The 21,463-nt window shown below is 38.7% G+C and overlaps 2 protein-coding genes across 4 annotated transcripts in view; one reads left to right on the top strand and one right to left on the bottom strand.

Moving 5' to 3' along the window:
• Nucleotides 1-21,463, bottom strand: part of SAMSN1 (SAM domain, SH3 domain and nuclear localization signals 1) — a 548,989-nt gene that overhangs the window by 198,021 nt on the left and 329,505 nt on the right. The gene's annotated exons all lie outside the window — the stretch shown is intronic.
• LOC133747570 (translation machinery-associated protein 7) lies at nt 10,585-10,976 on the top strand. The gene has a single exon (XM_062175902.1). It carries the CDS (start codon nt 10,619-10,621, stop codon nt 10,811-10,813), a length of 195 nt encoding a protein of 64 aa, XP_062031886.1. The 5' UTR covers nt 10,585-10,618; the 3' UTR covers nt 10,814-10,976.

Genomic DNA, 21,463 nt, shown 5'->3' with positions numbered 1-21,463 from the left:
CCCCCTACTTCTTCTAGAACAAAGACCTTCCTTGTTCTAGCCCTGCAGACTATACATCAGCTCAAGCCATCCCTACCTTTAAAAAAAGAATCTAAATTTAAGCCTCCTTCCATTGAGTATGTCTTTTTTAAAGATTGGTGTATTTATATTTAATTATTTTAAAGTCAGAGTGATAGAAGGAGAGAGAATGAAAAGGAGATCTTCCATCTGCAGGTTTACTTCCCAAATGGTTGCAAGGTCCAGGGGTGGGCCAGACTGAAGCCAAGTGCCAAGAACTCCATCTGGGTCTCCTATGTGTATGGCAAGAATTCAATTACAAGAACCATCATCTGCTGCCTCTCAGGCACATTTCCAGGAAGCTGCTTCAGAAACAGAGGCAGAATTCCATCCCAGCCACTCCAATGTGGGATATGGAATCTCAAGTAGCAATTCCTGTGCCAATCTTCACTCTATTTTCCTTCCCCTGACAACACAAAGATGTGTTCATTATCTCTTAGTCATCGTATGTGTTATTCAATGTGTTCTAATCAGAGTTTTGTCGCCATCATCCATTGGAAAGCAATTTGTGGGAGATTATTAATGATTAGTTTTCCAATCCAAAAGACTCATTGCAGCTGTCATCTTTCTCGAGCTCTTAGGACATTTGAGTACTCATGTGTCCTCACTGTGTTGCTCCCTCCTTTGGATGGATAACTTTTTCTTGGTCTTCTATTGTCTCTTTAACTGTTCCCTCCCAGTCCTCCCTACGGCCTTAATTCTACCACTCCCTATCTACTGCCCTCGTATTCCCCCAGCACCTCTATTACTCTCCATCTCCATTCTTGTGCATCCTAGTGCCCTAGTTCAGACTTGGAAGTCTTTCCTTGGGCTCTGGGAATTTTCTCCTCACTGGTCTTCCTACTCTGGTTATCTTTCGCTCCCACTTCATATGGCCCCTCACAGTCAAGGAGATCTCTCAAAATATGATGGAACTAATTTTTTTTAAAGATTAATTTTATTTTACTTGACTCAAACTGGCTTCTATATGGGATGCCGGGGCTGCAGGTGGAGGCTTTACTCACTATGTCACAATGCAGGCCCCCATGTTATGATCTTGATAGGTGCACTTGAATTGGAAATTTGGAAGGCTTTTGTCTTACAATCTAAATCACAAAGTGTGTCCAATGTGTCTATACCTAAAGGTAGTTGTACAGGTACCACTGAATCAATACTAACTTCAAGGAGAATAATATGTAACTGTGCTACAGAATTAAGAAGGAAATTCCACTAAATGGTTCCATAGAAATTGTCTTTGGAAAACTGACAATCATCTTTGATTTTTTCCATTTTCCTTAAAGAGAAAAACCTGCAAAATGTGTATCAAGTAGAAGTTAAACACACATGATAGAGGCATACATTTGCCTGCTTAACCAGTTGACCAACTGGCCAAGCAGTTGACCCACACCCCACACCTGAGTCCTGGGTTCAAGACCTATCTCTGGCTTCTGATTCGTTTCCTACTAATGTGGACCCTGGCAGGCAGCGGTGATAAATCAGGTATTTGGGTCACTGCCACCCTTGTAGAAAACAAATTGAGTTCCGGCTCCCTGCTTCAAATGAACTTTCGTGGCTGTTGTGGGCATTTGAGGAGTGAACCAGAAGATGAAAATACTGTCTCTCTCTGTTTTTCTCTCCCATCTAACTGTGTGTTCTGTCTCCCTCTGGATCTCAAATAAAGAAACAAATTTAAAGACAAATTATTGATAAGGCAATAGTGCATTAAATATGTAACACTGGAGTCCTTCTTAATATTTAAAATTATCAGTACTGGGTAAAAAGGGATTTTTAAAAACTTTCCAGCTATTAAAGTTGACCATTCATGATTTTCTGCAAAGATAGTAATAAGTTTATAGCCTTACTAACCTGGATGCTACTTCTTATTAATGGAAAGAAGGAAGAAAGGAAGGAAAGGAGAAAGAGAACACTGCGAGGAAGGTGAGTGGAAGGGGAGAGAGAGAGAGAGAGAATCCACTCATAAATGCAGCAAGGACATTTGGTGATACAGACAAAATGCAAAAGCACCACAGACTGACTTACTGGAACCCTAGGCCTCTGACCTACCTGAGGCCTCAGGCTACACTACACTGAGCTCTGCCTTGAAGTCAGTTAGATTCATAGTTCCTGTTTTCCAAACCACTTCAGTTGTCAATCACATACAATTAATCATAACTTACTAGGAATGCTGTACCCACGCCAGGACTCAAATCTGAAGGCAGCATCCCTCCTGCTTCCCTTTCAGTGACCAATACCATAGTGCATGCTTCTGCAATGGCTCGCCAGGCTCACTGTACACACGACTCTCTTAAGCACCAACAGACTCCTCCCCATGCTGATAGAACTAAATATGCCCCTGCCCACAATGAGGTTACTGCTTCTCCTTTATCTAAAGTACCAGATGTTAGTCTATGGTCAGACCTGAAAGTTTCCTGAAACCTGTACTTATTTGATTCTTTCTGTATAAATATGTATTTCTCTTGGTAGGAGATGTATTATGTCCTTCAAAACGTATCTGGAACATTTGCAACGTAAACACTTTGAAGGCAGACCAAAGACTTTGTGTGGAGTCCAAGATGCTTCATGATCTATCCCCAGATGACCTGTGTCATCCTAGCATCACCATCTGCCTGGAATACTTAATGCCCATCCAAACCAAACTCCCTTTGGTTTTCTGAATGTGCTAATTCTCTATTTTTTCCCTGCTTTTGCAATGGTGCTTCTTTTTCTGAAGGACTCCAGCCTCTCTACCACCATTCACATTTTAACTGCAATTCCACCTTTCAAAAATCAACTTACAGGTCACTTTCTCTGTGAAATCTTCTCTGCTCCCCCCTACACTGGTGTGCACCTTCCTTCTATGTTGTCATGGTACCTGGCTATACCTCTATCACACCACTTACCCTCTGTATCTACAGAGCTGTTCCAAAACTGGAGAGTGAGTTTCAGAATGCAGAATTTGTATTTTGTGTTGGCAAGCTCAGAGCCCAGCAGTACCTGACATGAGTAGGTTCACAACCAAAGTTTGATGAGTGAAAGAACAGAGTCAGCTGAGCAAGAGGACGGACAGCTTAGATGGAAATAGAGAGCTTTGGGGCAAAATTCAATAAGCGGAAATTGTCCCCAGGGTAATAATAATTAATACCAATAATTTGGCAGAGCAGGTTACTGGGCATGTACCCCTTTATAAATAGAAGTGATAAAATAAAAATAATACTTAATGTATGCTCAGAGTGAGGTAGGCATTTGGCCCAGTAGTTAAGACCCCAATTAGGATGCCAAAGTCCCATATCAGAGTATTTGAATTTCATATCAGGCTCCAGCTCCTGACTCTGTCTTCCTGCTAACAGAGACCCTGGAAGGGGCAGTGCCTGTCCAAGAGATTGGGTTCTTACCACCCATGTGGGAGATCTGGGCTGAGTTCCTAGTTCCTGACTCCAGTGGTCTAGGACCACTGCTGGAATTTGAAGAATGAAACAACAGATGGCATCTCTCTCATTCTCCTTCTCTGTGCCTCTAAATGAAACAAAAAATAGATTCTTTGAGCAATTATATGGACAGACGCTGAGAACTGTCTGCTTAGAGCAAAAGGAATTTGAAATAAGGAAGTGATGTCCAGGGTAGAAGCACATGTTACCTAAGTAGTTCAGTTGTGTTTGTGTAGTAAAGAAAAACTGAAACCAACCCTGAAGAAAATTATTTTCACAATTTTAAGTGGTTAAAAATAACCATTTAGGGTCGGCACTGTGGCATATGTGGTACAATCACCACTTGAGGCAACAGCATTCCATAGGGTGACTGTTCGAGTTCCAGCTGCTCCACTTCCAATCCAGCTCCCTGTTAGTGTGCCTGGGAAAGCAGCAGAAGATTGCCCAAGTACTTAGATCCCTGTACCCATATGGGGAATGAGAACAAAAACCATATGCTTATCTCCATAGATGCAATAAAAGCATTTGATAAAATACAACATCCGTTTACAATGAAAACCTTAAGCAAATTGGGTATAGAAGGAAGATTCCTCAACAAAACCAAAGCAATTTATGATACACCTACAGCTAGCCTCCTATTGAGTGGGAAAAGCAGGAAGCATTCCCTCTAAGATCCAGAACCAGACAAGCATGTTCAGTCTCACCATTGCTTTTTAATATATTCTTGAAAGTTTTAGCCAGAGCCATTAGGCAAGAAAAAGAAATCAAAGGGATATAAATTGGGAAGGAGGAAGTCAAACTATCCCTCTTTGCAGATGACATGATTCTATATATTAGGGGATCCAAAAGACTCCACTACTGAGACTACTCCACTAAAGAGACTATTGGAAATCACAGAAGAGTTTAGCAACTAGCAGGATATAAAATCAATGCACAAAAATCAACAGCTTTTGTATACACAGACAATGCCATGACTGGGAAAGAACTCATAAGATCAATCCTATTCACAATAGCTACAGAAAAAATCAAATACCTTGGAAAAATTGAACCAAGGATGTCAAAGATCTCCATGTTGAGAATTACAAAACATTAAGGAAAGAAACAGAAGAAGATATAAAAAATGAAAAATCTTCCATGTTCATGGATTGGAAGAATCAACATCATCAAAATGTCTACACTACCAAAAGCAATTTACATATTCAATGTGATCTCAATCAAAATATTAATGACATTTTTCTCAGATCTAGAAAATGATGCTAAAATTAATATGGAAACAATAGAGACCCTGAATAGCTAAAGCAACCTTAAACAACAAAAACAAAACCAGAGGCAACACAAAACCAGATTTCAAGACATACTGCAGGGCTATTACTGGCATAAAAACATATTTGTAGACCAACAAAACAGAATAAAAACTCCAGAAATCAATCCACACATCTACAAACAACTTAACTTTGACAAAGGAGCTAAAATCAATCCCTGGAGCAAGGACAGTCTCTTCAACAAATGGTACTGGAAAAACTGGAACTCTGCATGCAGAGGAATGAAACTAGACAACTACCTTACACAGTACACATAAATCCACACAAAATGGATCAAAAACCTAGATATATGACCTAATACCAGCCAATTACTAGATAACATTGGGGAAACTCTGCAAAACACTTTCACAAGCAAAGGCTTCTTGGAAAAAAAACCCAGAAGCACAGATAATCAAAGCCAAACTTGATAAATGGGATTAATTCAAGCTGAGAAGCTTCTGCACTGCAAAAGAAACACTCAGCAAAGTGAGGAGGCAACTGACAGAATGGGAGAAATTATTTGCAAACTACACACTGATAAAGGGTAAATATCCAGAATCTATAAAGAGATTAAGAAATTCAACAACAAGGGCCGGCACCGCAGCTCACTTGGCTAATCCTCCACCTGTAGCACTGGTGCCCGGGTTCTAGTTCCGGTTGGGGCGCTGGATTCTGTCCTGGTTGTTGCTCTTCCAGTCCAGCTCTCTGCTGTGGCCTGGGAAGGCAGTGGAGGATGGCCCAAATGCTTGGGCCCTGCACCTGCATGGGAGACCAGGAGGAAGCACCTGGCTCCCGGCTTCAGAACTGCACAATGCACCGGCCGTAGCAGCCATTTGGGGGGTGAACCAATGGAAGGAAGACCTTTCTCTCTGTCTCTCTCTCTCTTTCTCTCTCACTGTCTAACTCTGCCTATCAAAAAAATAAATAAAAGAAGAAGAAATTCAACAACAGCAAAACAATCTAGTTAAGAAATGGGCAAAGGAGTTGAATAGGCATTTTTCAAAGAGAAAATTCAAATGGTCAACAAATGTTCAGGATCACTAGCCATCAGGGAAATGCAAATAAAAATGAGTTTTCACCTCACCCAAGTTAGAATGGCTCTCATACAGAAATCAACAAACAAGAAACGCTGTTGATGATGTACGGGAAAAGGTACCCTAATCCACTGTTGCCAGGAATGTAAACTAGTGGTAACTGTGGAATACAGTTTGGTGATATCTCAGAAATCTGAATATAGACCCACCATATGATCCAGCCATCCCACAACTTGGAATTTACTCAAACCAAAATAAATCAGTATATTAAAGAGTTATCTGCACCTTCATGTTTATTGCAGCTCAATTCGCAATAGCTAAGATAAAACATCAACTTAAATGTTCATCAGTTGTTGACTGGATGAAGAAATTATGGTATATATACACTATGGAGTACTAATCAGCTGTAAAGAAAATGAAATCCTGTCTTTTGCAACAAAATGTGTGCAACTGGAAACTGTTATATTTAGTGAAATAAGCCAGTTCCAAAATATAGACAGCATATGTTTTCCCTGATCCAAAGTACTAATAGAGTACCTGAAATGTAATGTATTGGCATGAAATAGGCATTTTGAGATTTGATAATTGCTTACAGCCCTTGTTTCTTCTGTTGAGGCACAGTGTTTCTTTTCTTCATACTATTTGTTGAAATATTACTTAGTATAGGGTTAACTTATGATCATTAAGTACACTGAAAGTAGATCTTTCTAAAAATTAAAAGTAGGAATGGGTAAGGGAGGAGGAATAAGGGCTGGAGTGGGGGCAGGAGGGAAGGTAGAGTGGGAAGTATCACTATGTTCCTAAATTTGTATATATGAAATATATGAAACTTGTGTAACTTAATTAAATTTTTAAAAAATCAATAGAACAGAAATATCTGATTGTACTATTTTTTTAAAAATGAGATTAAAGTAGATTTTGAATAGCCTATCCTTTTGGGCTATTCATGAGGGACTGCCATAAAGATTCAAAATGCTTTGCAAATATCCCTGGTGCCAGACTGATAATAGCACCCAATGGTTGGATTTTGGAAGCTAACATGTATTTTAGATGTTTTATAAATGACCATGATCTGTTTCTACTTCACCTAATTTATCCAGAGCCCTTCACAAAGAACATAATTGAATGTCTCACATTTCCCTACACCTCTTTTCCTAACCTTCTGTACAGATAACCAGGGCAATGGTTGAGAACACAAGTTGTAGAACCAGACTGCCTGGCTTACTATGACAGTAACCATGGGAAGGGTGTTTGCATTACTTGTCTCACTAGTCTAAAGAAGATAATAATAATTCCTCTTGAATTTGTTACAAGAGTAAGTAGAATTGCATTAAAGTGAAGCTCTCAGCTCAGTTCCTGGAACATTAGAAGCTGTGTATGTACATGCTAAATAAACAAACAGCTCAGCAATGAGCAGGTAAAGTGAAGCACTGGATAAGCTGCTCCTTCATAGTGAACAAAGCAAAATTTATGGGATTCCCATCATGTGCCTTAACACATTTGTGCATGCCTGTGGTAGTGCTAGCAATGACACAGTGAGAACAGCTTTCATTATGGTCTCCACCCAAAAATGAGTTAAAAGAATCACAGAAAAGCCAGAGGATGTGTTCACATGGCCTGTGCCAAGTCAGAGACAGAGCTCAGCAGACTCAAGACCAGTGCTCTGACTGCACTCTAGTTCTAATGGTACTACATAGATCCCCCTGCTCCATCATTCATGAGCAACTCATCTGAGCTGCCTCCTGCTGCAATTTCTCTGCATACCACAAGAAGACCTCCACTCCCATCCTGAACAGCAATGCACAGAAAACTCAATAACTCAAGAGAGGGCTGGAAAGATCACAGCTCTAATACCTTACCCTAAATTTTCACAAATAAGGAGACTAAGAGAGTTCAAGAAACTTGTGCAAAGTCACATCCTTATTTAGTACCACAGTCATGGTTGTAACCAGTTTCTCCACTCTACATTACATCCATGCCATTAGAGCAGTTTTGGTAGAAGAACAGAAGGAGGCCATGAAGCTAGGCACCCTTGAAGAAATGTCAGGGAGATGGTAGAGGCAAAGAAAAGAGAAGCTGGGGCCCCAAAGACACAACTGCTTTTCAGTTCTTTGTAAACATTTCAAATTGGTTCAAACAAATAACTTAAAATACACTCTGACTGCAACAGCTAAGAGAATGGATTAACAATGTTTTCAATGATAATTTTGGTTAACTTTAATTGATAATAAAGTGCATTTCTAGTTTAAGAAGTTTAAAGTAACCTACTTGAAAATTCAATCCTCAAGTTTACCAGTTTACATAACTCAACAGGAGTAAATAATGGTGAATTACTTTTGTGTCATAATTTGCCTTTGGGACTTCTTGAAGTGGGTCTGTTTTATTTATTCATATTTCAGCATCTAGAACAACATGCAGCCCTCAGTAAGTAGTTTTGATTTACTATTTTAGTGTACATCAGTGGCCCTCGAACTTTACTGAACATGAGAAATCACTCAGGAGAGCTTGTTAAGGAGGCAGATTCCTGGTAGAGCTCCCGAGGAGGTTCATCCCACAGGCCTGTGGGGCATTTTTGACAATCTCCTCCTCATTCTGTGAGAGGTGGTCTTACCTAACGTTCAAATTCGAAATATAAATAATAAGCTCATATTAATTCTCATTTTTCTCCTTTTTAAAAAAAGGATTTGCTCATTTATTTGAAAGGCAGTTAAAGACAGAGAGAGAGAGAGAGAATCTTCCATCTGCTAGTTCAGTCCTTAAATGGCCACAACAGCCAGAGCTGGGCCAGGCTGACACCAAGAGCCAGGAACTCCATCTTGTTTTCCCATATGCATGGCAGAACTCCAGGCATTTGGGCCGTCTTCTGCTGCCTTCCAGGTGCATTAGCAGGGAGCTGGATAAGAAAAGTGACAATGGGGACTCAAAGTGTCTCTCATTCGGGATGCTGGTGAAACAGGTTGCACCTTAAACCACTGAGCCACAACACCAGCCTCCCTTCTTTATTTCAACTAAACTGTGCTCTTCCTCCAGAGGCCTCACCAAACTATGTTATACATGCTCTCTAACTCACATGCCACAAGAATTTCATCAGTATCATTTTTTTCTTCACTGAAAACTGTAATAAAACTTAGAAGCAGTACTCTCATGATACCAAACTTAATTCTGCATCCTTCTCAATTATTGCTTATTACTGTGATTGGGAATTGATTGGAGAGAGTGATTCAGAGCAACATCGAAGGGCTAATTTTGACATTTTCAGCACAATGGAAGATTTTCAGTCTCCTGGATTAGACTTGGTTAATATACTGTAATCTATCATTTTGCTGGTTTCCAAGTATTTTAAATTAATATCATGATCTGAGAGCTGGGCTCACATTGTGAGGGACAGAGTGATGGCAGAGCAACTATATGACTGATATTAGTCTTTGAGGGCAAGCTTCCATAAAAAAGTTGTGTGGAGTCAATATAGGACATTCTGAAAAGAAGTGATGCAGCACATACAAACATGTCCACATTCAGGTCTAAGTTCTTCATCTCCAGAGGTCTACATGGTGCCAGCACTTTGCATGCAGGGCTTTTTTGGTTTGTTCATTTTGTTTTGTTTATGCCAGTAGATGTAGCTGTCACAAGAAGCGACAAGATCCTAGTCTGGACTGAAGAAAGTCTCAGGTTTATACAGAAAATGCTATCATTTACCATTTGTTCCTCCTTCATAAATATTTCTTAATGAAAATATGTTTAGTGGTTTAATTATCATCAATAAGTAATTAAGAGACTGGATACACAGCAAGCACCATACTAGGAATGAGACAATATAAACTGATCAATAGAAAAGTGAGATTTCAGATTATGCTATAAACAAAGTAACACACTGGCCACTGCTAAGGATGTGAATAAGTAAGACACTAACATTATATGCATAAACATAGAGGCAGAGCTCTTTTGTGTGATAGGAAGGCCCGGGAGGTGTGATATACTACTTTCCTTCCTTCCTAGACTTTCCATAGCATGGCCTGACACGCTTGAGTATGTCTACTGTGTGTTTCTGAGAGACAATCCCGTTGTTATTTCAAAGAAGCATGGTAAGATCTGAGATAGAAACCTACACTCTTATTTAATGCTATAACTAGTACTCCAACAGTATTTTTTTTTTCACTATGTGTTGCTATATGGTGGCAAACTGTTGAAATCGTTACCTAATATATACTAAACTGATCTTCTGTATATAAAGAGAATTGAAAATGCATTATGATGTGATTGGAAGGGGAGAGGGAGCGGGAAAGGGGAGGGTTGCGGGTGGGAGGGAAGTTTTGGGAGGGGGAAGCCATTGTAACCCATAAGCTGTACTTTGGAAATTTATATTCATTAAATAAAAAATAAATAAATAAAAAGAAAGAAATTAAAAAAAAAGAAAGCACCTAGCAACCTCTAAGAGGATAATATATGTTAACCTCTCTGTGGAGCTTAAGGGTGACAGCAGGAAAACTAAATAAACACTCACTAGAAGTGACTCTGTCCTAGAATTGAGGAGGCTTTTAATAAAAATGTGATATAGCTGAAAAAAAAAAAGAAATAGAAAGTAAGAAAGATGAGTTTGAGCACAAAGTAACACAATCTGCCCAAACTTAACGAAAAGCAAAGGAGCATGGTATGTAAATGAAACCAACTATGAACTGACGATGGTAAGCATAGGCTCATGATAAAGACAAAAAAGAAAAGAATATAGGGATGCTGTTCCTTGGGAATTTAGAAACTGTGGATGATGGTGAAGAAAACAAGATGGTTTCCGGTGGCAGGGTCTGGGGAAGGGGCGGCAGGCGCCATGTCCGGCCGGGAAGGTGGCAAGAAGAAGCCCCTGAAACAGCCCAAGAAGCAGGCCAAGGAGATGGATGAGGAAGATAAGGCTTTCAAGCAAAAACAGAAAGAAGAGCAGAAGAAACTCGAGGAGCTAAAAGCAAAGGCGGCGGGGAAGGGCCCCCTGGCCACAGGTGGAATTAAGAAGTCTGGCAAAAAGTAAGCTGTTCCTTGTGCCTGAAGTGATGATGCCCTTGATTGCATTCCTAGCTAAACATCTCGATTCCCGGCCATAACATCTTATGCCACCCGTAGTTAGAATGAAGTTTTAAGAGTTAAGTGTTACCTTGGAGCCTGGTGTACATTTACAAATAAAATTTTGTAAAAAGGGGAATAAACCCCACTGTACTGTTAAAAAAAAAAAAGAAAAAAGAAAACAAGACAAATGCAGGTGACTTTAAAAATATATATCAAACAGACACACATAGCAGGAGACAGCTACAAAAAGATAGAAATTAAATGATATTTCGATTGCAGTAAGTGGTCCAATTTAATGAAAAAGAATGAAGAAGTTGTTTTTACATGATGCCACAAGAAAATCTTAAAGTTTGAAAATAAGTAAAACAGGATGGTAAATAGTTTATATCCAGCTACAAAAAGGAAGAGAGAGCACGTTAGGAAAAAACAAAAACATCGGACCAGAAAGGTACAAGATGAACATTGGACATTGAGAGTATTTTATGTCGATGCAAATTAAAACAAAGAGTACATTTATAATTATTTACAGACAATGACATAACCAAAAGGATGATTGCAGAAGATTATTCCTTGTATTTACAACTGGAGTAAGAAAAGGGGAAAAAATGTGTGTGGATCTGCTGACTTTTTAAACTCATTTTAAAACATCCATGGAAGACAAACTTACATCTAAAACTTAAAGAAGTTCACAACACTTTGTCAGATGCCCAGGTGGTCTTGGCAGGAAAAGTGAGGACGCCTCTGCACCAGAGCATGTCGCCTGATTAAAAAAAAAAAAAAAAAAAAAAAAAAAAAAACCTCTTCTTCCATGAAAACAAATAACGTGTTCCACTCCTGCCAAGGTCATTCTGCATATACAGATGGCTTAGGTGGCTCAGTGTAGTTAACTCCTTTGGCAGAGGAACACAAATTTCCATCACATCCTTCCCTGCTCACTGATACCTGGCCCCCAGCCTTGCTTGAGCCTGACACATTAGAAAAACAGTGCTGTCTGTGATTGTGAGTTGGGTGCTCTGACCCTAATGTCTTCTGTAACAAGTAGTAGTGACACAGGAAGATGAGGAAGATAATTCGGCATTGTTTGGAAGTGAGGATGAAGCTCCTCTACTTTGTCTCATTTGCCAAAGTTACATGCTTAGGAAAACTGTCAACACAGCTCCTCTTGGCTAGGATTCACTCCAATGTTTGTAATTTCTCTGAAGACCCATTGAGCAACCTGGCCTGAGTTTGAATTTGTGCAAAAAAGCCTCTAACCAGGTGAGGTGCACATTGTTTCCAGCTCATTAGAGATGTTCTGGACAACTTCTCTAATAAGGTTTGACGTTTGACTACCACTGCACATGTGTCTTCCTCTACCATGTCACCCCCCACTCCTCCCCTCTGCTTCCTCTGCTCTTACTCATTTTTGTGAGTGAATTATCTGATCCTATGCCTTGTACAACTCTGCTCCCATTTGATTAATCTGTCTCATCAACCCTCTTTCCTGAGTCCTCTGATTAAATCTGGTCTTCTCCCTCCCCTCTTGGTAATACTTGGGCCCTTTTAGCAGCTATTAATTATTGAAGAGAATGCTACTTTCCATTGTGCCCAACTTAGTCACTTCAGTTTTCTGTTGACCATGTGTCTTCAACAATTAAAAATTATTGAACCCAATTAAGAAAGGCTTTTAAACCCCAAGTCTAAAAATCTATATGAGATATTCCTTTTCTGTTACATTACTGAACTTGCCACATTAGCGGAGGAAATAGATGCACAATGTCTCACCAAAACACGCATCTGCATTATATTCTAAATAGCATATGGAACTCACCAACAGATTGAGGAAATGTGATTTAAATCGAATCAGCAGCAGGTGACTTAAAAAAATTTCTAGGGGTCATTCCCAAGGAGGAGTTTTACTAATGGGTGTTTCTGATTCAAATAGTCAGTGTTCTGATGGGATACTAGATTTGCTAGTCCTTTATCCCATGTTAATTTTTTTACTTTAACAGTCTAGTTAATGGATTGTTGAAAAGTGATACAATAAATTGACCAGTTGTTTAGATCAAAATGATCGAAACTAATCAGACTGATTTTTCACAGATTTGAGTGAATCAGCTGGAAGTTAGGTCATCGTATAGATGGTCTTTGTTGAATCCTGCTCTCTAATTAATTTTCTGAATGTGATGAATTAGCTGAAACTAGCTAAAATAAGACATGACCTTTATAAGCTGAAATAGCCTGTGGGTCTAAATAGGATGAAGTAATAATATAGTGCCAGGTGCTGCTCACATCAATTAGCTAAGAAAAAATAAAATATCCAGAGAAAGCTAGACTCATTTGCTGAAGCCAGACAGGCATCTGAGGTCAGAACTGACCCCACTTTAAACCTGGCATAATAACTTAGAGAAGCATGGTTCTTAGGTGTATTAATAGAAGAACAGCATGTCTGGAAACATGAAGCAATTTTCATTAACAATTGCCAAGCAGGGATGATACTCAGCTAGTAAACACCCAGGTGCACACAGGCAAAATGGCTCATTTCAACTGATCAGTGCCCTTCGATGTTAAGTATTTCAGATTTCATGATGTTGTGTTCATGAGCAACATTAGTGTGATAAGAGGGTATGATTTTGATGTTGATTAAAGGGGAAGAATGATCACTGTAAAGTTTGCTAAAGATATGGATCATAGTCTTGCCTTTAATTAGGGTCTAGTCATTTATTAAGGCCAACTCCTCTCTGTAGTCCTTTGTGCCAATGCAGAGAGATTAAGTGACACAGACTATCACTTCTAGCACTAAAATTACCACTCTAAAGAAATTTGTATCTGGATTTTTTTTTTTTTTTAATTTTTGACAGGCAGAGTGGACAGTGAGAGAGAGACAGAGAGAAAGGTCTTCCTTTTGCCGTTGGTTCACCCTCCAATGGCCGCCGCGGTAGCGCGCTGCGGCCGGCGCACCGTGCTGTTCCGATGGCAGGAGCCAGGTGCTTATCCTGGTCTCCCATGGGGTGCAGAGCCCAAACACTTGGGCCATCCTCCACTGCACTCCCTGGCCACAGCAGAGAGCTGGCCTGGAAGAGGGGCAACCGGGACAGGATCGGTGCCCCGACCGGGACTAGAACCCGGTGTGCCGGCGCCGCAAGGCGGAGGATTAGCCTGTTGAGCCACGGCGCCGGCCTGTACCTGGATTTATCAAACTGAATGATTTAATATCTAAATTAAAATATAAAATTAAGTATACAGGATCCATATAAGACTTGTGCCTTAAAAAGCCTGATTCCCAGGTATTTATTACTATCAAATTTTTACATTACCACTAACTGTATATGTGTGTGTGAACTTCATGCCTTCCTATAACAGTAGACATGTAAATGAATAAAATTAAAATGAGACCTCATCACTTAGCAATACAACACATGTCTTAGGGATACTGATGTGAATATGCAATTTAACTTTCCTTTTTTTTAATTCTGTAGTTATTTCTATTCCATTAAAGAGGTTTGTGTGTTTGGACATAGGAAAGGGTGGATGTATCAAAGGAAAAGAGGAAAAGAAACTGCCTGAAGTTAAATTTACAGGAAAAAAAAAAAAAAACCTCTATTTGCTTTTGATTGCTTACATGATCATCTTATGTAACACATTAGCCATACTACATGCAATTAAAAGGGAGAACATGGAGTACTGATGCCAACATAGATCACAAATGGTCAGAAAGGTTTCCACAAATGCCATGCCACACGTTATTGTTAGAGTAGACTAGTTTAAAGTATGTCAATTGTGTCTTTTAAAATAAGAGAAAAATTGCCTGTGCTATCTTCCTGGTTCGAAGATTTCTTGGGCATTTTCTGTGTAATGCCTCAGAGGTGTGTTGATTAAACCAGGCTTATTAGGCTAATTGCCTTTTTTATAAGCATTTACTTTAGTATAAGAATTGAAGAGTGAAGTCAATACAGAGGAAAATTATATAGTAAAAATTCGGCAAGCTGATTCTCCTGAGTTTATTCATCCATTACATAACACATGCACAAAAGCAATGTGATGAGGAACACCAAGGAGAAAGAAACAAAATCAATTCAGGCTAGTAAGAATGCAAATTTCTTTGAGATTCTTTTCTTTTTAAGATTAGAAGAGGTGACGGAGAGGAGGGATAAGGTATTTTCTATTTAAGAATGAGGAAGAACTGAACATGGGGGATTTATTTAACAAGAAAAGTCACATTATTGAGATTACACATCTCTTTCTCAAGGTGCTCCTGGGAGATAATGGCTCTCATACCTATAATTCAGTGGAGGCATTGGCTTTGTCTGGTAACATAAAAATGGATCTGAGGACAGAAGTTAACACCTTCATTTCTACATAGCTCATAATGATTTTAAGAATATCTTTAGAACATGTCATTTCTGAAACTTTCTTTTAACTATTATATTGTATGAGTATAATTTCTTAAAAGAATAGTCAATCTTAAGACATTTGAAAGGTAGAAAGTATCAAATATGTATTTCATGAATGAGTAAATTACAGTATCATTCTCACTGATAAGTACAGTCAAGGCAGGAAGATATGAAAATATATTGTGAAATGGTCAAGATAACTGAAATATGACTCTTCATTTGTATAGGTATAATATCTATGTTTTCTTAAAATAAATTTTAAAATAAGGAAACATTGTTTTAGCATTCATTTTGATCATTCTCTATATGTTCGTCCTAAGGAAAATGAGTAAAAAGGAATAAACATTGAGCTTACTCATATAATCACTTTATAAGCCATGACTTCATCAGCAAAATTACCCTTTCCACTCTAAATTAACCCATCACAGTTTCTTTTCTGTCTTATGATTATAACCAAGTTTTAAACTCCTCGTTTGATCTCTCCATGGGCAGGGTCCAGAGTTATAAATTCTTTTTGCCTCAGACTCTAGCACCTGACACCTCAAGCTCGATACAGTGTGGCACCTGTCCCAGGTATTCTAGCTTGCCTTGAACTAGCCCATGTTGCCACACTGAACATGTTTGTTCAAAGTCTACCCTTTCGTCAGAACTCAAGTCTCAGTCCACATACTCCCAAAAGCTCCCCAGATTTCTAGAGCCCAAGAAGGAGGTCTCTCCTAAATTCACAGTAATGTTGTTTCTATACATTACACATTTACCTTGCTTTTTGACATCTATCAAATTGTATTATATACTGTTGCATAAGTTTACATCTCAATTTGGTATTAGTCTAGTAATGGTAATTAGCACAGATTCTCTTTTCAATCGTTTTCATTAACAAATACTTTAAATTTTACATGAAATTTTCATTATCGTTATTATTCTCACTCTACATATAAGCAAATGTGGTACAAGTGTTAAATTACTTTCCTGAGACTATATGAATACCATAAGCCAGATTAGAATTCTATCATATGTATATAGAAGGCAGGTAGCATTGTTATATCAGAAATTAAAAAATGTTTTTCTGATTGATTTATTTTAAGCACTAATTTAAAACTGTCCACATTATCATAAGTTGTGTTTCATGGCATCAATCAAAACTAATATTTAATGTTTGTTTTAGAAGACAATGAGTAGGTTGGTACTAAAACAATGCAACCAGTGATGATAAAATATAACTGCTGAGAAAGAGAACAAACACTTGCATGGATGACTTATCATGTACACACACTTTAGACATAAGCATTGACTTAGATCAAGACAATTTCTCTTTGAAATGATAAAGAATAGGTGAGAGACCTGTTAAGATAAATATAATGCAAGAATATTATGGTATTCTCTCCAGAATTCAAGGACAAAATTTGTGCACATTCAAAAAAATGTAGTTGATAAATATGGTTATGAAATGACATAATAATGAAAATACACAAGAACTAGAAGACCATGGGCATGTACCAATCAGAATGGAAAAAGAAAGAATTCAGAGTGAATACTAACCGTGAACAACCAGCCTGACCCTCCTAGTGCACATTGGCTGTGAGCCTGTCTTGGTTATGAACTACAGATTAGCTAAAATCCTTATTGAACAAATGCCTCTCAGCCCTCAGCCTGGTTTTTCGCCAGTCTACTATGATTTTCCTATCTCTGGAATCATCAGACCCTGCACCCACTTATAACATCATGATTCATTTAGCCAATGTTTATGGATTACCTACTCTATGATATGTACTTTGTAACTCAATAGGCAAAGGCAGATTAGACACCAGTCTTGAGAGGGTGGGCACAACTTTGCGGACTTTTCACCAAAGGTTATACCTGGTCTGGAGCAATTTTAGGAGATGTTTCACCATGTTTCAAAGGATAAAAACAACATACATAAGCAAGAACTCTGTTTGAGCTGAGTTCTCTCCAAAAGCAGAACCTAGGGTACAATTGTTTGTGCTTGATCAATAGGTATTATAGACTATTTTTATCCTTCCAAAATTCCTATATGAACTCTAATCCCCTATATGATGGTAATGGTAGGGGGAACTTTGTGACATAATTAGGTCATACTCTGTTTGTTCCATGCCAAGGAAAAGACAGCAGCCTGCCACATGCAACACCCAAGAGGGCTCTCACAAACACATGACCTGCTGATTCCTACCCTCAGACTTCTCCCTTCTAGAACTGTGAGAAATACATCATTGTTGTTTAAGATACCAAGTCTGTTGTATTTTGTGATAGCATCCTGAACTAAGACAAAGGGCATCTTTGGGTGACCAGCTAGAGAGTCAAAACCAGTAATCTGCCAATAAATTCTCCTGTCCTTTTAGATACATTAGGAAAATTGATTTCTATTACCTGCAAACAAAAACATATGACTAAAACATGGCAGTGGGCATGCATGCTTAAAAGTGGTGAGTGGAGAGGTAATATGGTAAAGGAAGACACCCAACAAAGGCTGTTTTGTCCCACCAGCTACTATAATGGGTGACCAGCCATATCTATTGGTTGTTAGTCAAGGGTTATCCCAGCCACAGATTCCCAGGAGCAGGCCTCTAACAAACATGCTAGGGTTACTATTGAGAAATTTCTAATGAAATGTAAAAAAAAATCAAGAGGAAATTGACACTCTGAAAATTTCTACTGCAGTCTTTAATTTTTATGAAAGTTAAAGGCTTTATATAATTGTTTTTTAAAGATTTATTTATTTGCAGGCAGAGTTACAGAGAGGCAGAGGTAGAGAGAGAGAGGTCTTCCATCCACTGCTTCACTTCCCAGATGGCTGCAATGGCCAGAGCTGCACTGAACAGAAGCCAGGAGCCAGGAGATTCTTTTAGGTCTCCCATGTGGGTACAGGGGTCCAAGCACTTGGGTCATTTCCTACTGCTTTCCCAGGCCATAGCAGAGAGCTGGATCAAAGTGGAGCAGCCAGGACTAGAACCAACCCCCATATAGGATGCCAGCACTGCAGGTGGCAGATTTGCCTACTACGCTACAACACTAGCCCTAAGGACTTTATATAATTATTACAATAAATACAGCTACCATCAAATGACAAATATTGGAGATCTATTTTTATTAAGATAATACAGTAGTAACTGAGAAAGAAGGGATACCCAAAGCTTATTTATATTTCTATTTTATTTATATATTTATATTCTACATTATTTAACATTAGCCCTCAATTTGATAAATTTTTGCCTGCAGAAATCTACAGTCTAATTTTGTGGGTCAAGTTACATACAAAGGGGCCTGAGCTATGGCGTGCCAGGTGAAGTCGCCGCCCGCAGTTCCAACATCTCATGTGGGTGCTGGTTTGAGTCCCAGCTGCTCTACTTCAGATCCAGCTACCTGCTATGGCCTGGGGAAGCAGTAGAAGATGGCCTAAGTCCTTGGGCTCCTGTACCTGCATGGAAGACATGGAAAAAGCTCCTGGCTCCTGGCTTCAGATCAGCGCATCTCTGGCCATTGTTGCAATCTGGGATGTGAACCAATAGATAGAAGACTCTCTCTTTCTCTGCCTCTGCCTCTCTATAATTCTGCCTTTCAAATAAAATACATAAATATTTTTTAAAAGTTACATACAAAATGATATTCCATAAGTATATATGATTATTCATGATTCAATTAGCAATTTTCAGTTTCAAGCCAAACAATTTGGTTTTATTTAATATATAAAGAGAATTTTAAAAAAATGTGTTGTTTGCTCGTGTTGTTTGCTCTGTTATATTGACTACTGGCTCCCAAAAAATATCACTAGAATAAGCTATTGATTAAGGGAATCTAAGTTTATGAGATCTACTACACCAAAGAAAACCAACAACTTGACAGTATACTACAAATGTTTCCTAAGAGATATCCCTAAGGGAGGATAAATATAAGATTTGGGGGCCTGAGTGTAATGGCTTTTAAAGCACGACAACAAGGCGGAGAACAATTTTGACTATATTTATGGTATCAAAGATTTAGATGAGTAGGTTGTTTGAGGCAAAGGCCTTGAAATGAGCTTTGATGAGCAGGCTGTTAGTCTTCATTTTAATTATATCACCATGCTATCTTCCAAGAACACGTATACCTTGGAGCAAGTCACTGAGCAATATTTGCTGGCTCTCAGTATTGCCTAATACAGACACAGGGAATTATGTTGGCTTCAGTTCTCACTGAACAGCCAATAGAATCAAAGGAATACAGAAAAAGCGGATCTCTGGAAGATGAAGAGCTAGTAACTTAGGGCACTCAATGGCATTCACACAAACAAAATAAGTCTCTTTAGGACGCCTCCATCTGAACATCATCTTTTCTCCCTGAGTTTCTCAGTTTAGGGATCAAATTCTCGGTAAGGTGTCTAAACTTGTCTAGGGTAGACTATACAGCAGCACTATGGGCAATAAGGACAGCATCTTGAATTTTATATTCCAGAAAAGTCACATGGAAAGGGAAAGAAATAATTTTCTCCAGGATGAGAAATAAGGCAGATGGCAATGAGATATAAATTACAATATTCAAATCCCTCTCAGATTTCTTTCTCCTCATGAGTATTGCATTTTGGTTGAAACAGTTTCTTATTTTTGTTGAAAATTTTGAATGTACATTGAACTGTATCTCTTATTTTTTTCTTATCCTCTCATTACTTCACTACAAGTAACCAGTGGAGTCAAAACCTGTTAATTCTGTGTACATGATGTGCTTTTCCTAGCCACTCCTTCCTTTCTAGTCCAAGTATAACTGCCTGAATCTGTTCCTGCAGTGTGTCCTTCCCAAACTCCAACAAGAGCAGGAATTTCTACTTGTTTTTCCTTATACAGAGCCTCTTATCTACTTCGCGATCAACAACTTTCCTGAACCACAGTCTCAAGCCTTTCATTACCAGTTTGTCATGATTCAGTTGTTCCCCATTTCCCATCACCTAAGTGTCATATGATTTGTTCTCACCTTAAAGGCCACATACAACTACTACCAGCTGTCTAACAGACATAGTATTTACTATTCATATTCATGTTGACATTTTCTCTAACCGAACATATGGTAATATTCCCAGGATATTCCTTATGATTTCTTAACTCCAGATTCCTTGAAAATATAATGTATGCCTAATTCAGCTAGATAGTCCACATATGCTTAACACGATTCCTTAGGTTGCAATTTGAGTGACTACTACAACCAACTAAAAATGTGTGCCTTAAGTGCTGCCCTAGAAAAGATCATGAGTTCAACTTCAGGATGAGAGGAAAGGAACTACGTGATTCATTACTAATGTCTGTCTTGGGCAATGGGTATAGGAGAATGGAAGTATGTGTGTCTGGAATTTCCCATAAATTATTGCACGTTTAATGGATATTTTTTAATGAAGTTCCCCCAAGAATTTAGAATGAAGGGATCCCAGGAAAGGCCTCTCAGTCCCTCTGGTTTGAGAAGTGAGACCACTCTGTTCACAAATCCTAACAGTGGTGAAAAATGAAGCCAACTCCATTCTCATGACTTAAACACTTGTTACAAAAAATTATTGCCCAAGAAGTTGAAGTGGTAAATCAATAAATGAGTTTGTTGTCAGCTTTAGGAAAATTCCTACAAACCAACCTCTGAGAACAAATATTTTTGCTCTATCAGTAAAATAGATGGCTCACCTGAGCACAGAACTCACTTCTCAAACTTTAGCAAGGTTCACTTCAAGTCCTTCCCTTCTTTAGTCTGCCAATATAAAAGTACTATGTCATCAGTGGCTCGCAGGCCCAATTACTTCTCCACCTTAAGCAACATGACCTAAGATCCACTTAAGCCCAGATTCCAAACCCTAAAAACAACCTCTGCTGGCACTTGTTTTGAAACACTACTAAGACTCAATAATGCTGTCCTTACTCTAGTAGATAAACTTTGCTTTGTCTGTTAACATAGTTTGCTTTGTTCTTTTTTTCCTTTTTGATATATGACACTTCATAGACTCAGGGAATACCACATACCACAATGGGAACAAATGCATTGACATTGAGAAAGCTTCTGCAGAAGATAAGTTGCACATTCCTGGTTTTCTTGAACACTTTCAGCAACAAGTAACTTGGAAATAGGTGGAGAAGTGGCTGAAGCTTTGTAAAGCAATATGGTATCTTCATTCTTCCATAATGCAAGGAAAACCTTAGGTCTGTAGGTCAAGCACACAAGGTCGGTTGAATACAACCACATCGAGGTTTACAAAACCATGTAGAGGTTTACAAAAAATA

The sequence above is a fragment of the Lepus europaeus genome, chromosome 2, assembly GCF_033115175.1.
Source record: "Lepus europaeus isolate LE1 chromosome 2, mLepTim1.pri, whole genome shotgun sequence".
In the NCBI taxonomy this organism is placed as follows: domain Eukaryota; kingdom Metazoa; phylum Chordata; class Mammalia; order Lagomorpha; family Leporidae; genus Lepus; species Lepus europaeus.
The sequence above is the reverse complement of the archived record's forward strand: the minus strand, read 5'-3'. Positions and strand labels throughout refer to the sequence as shown.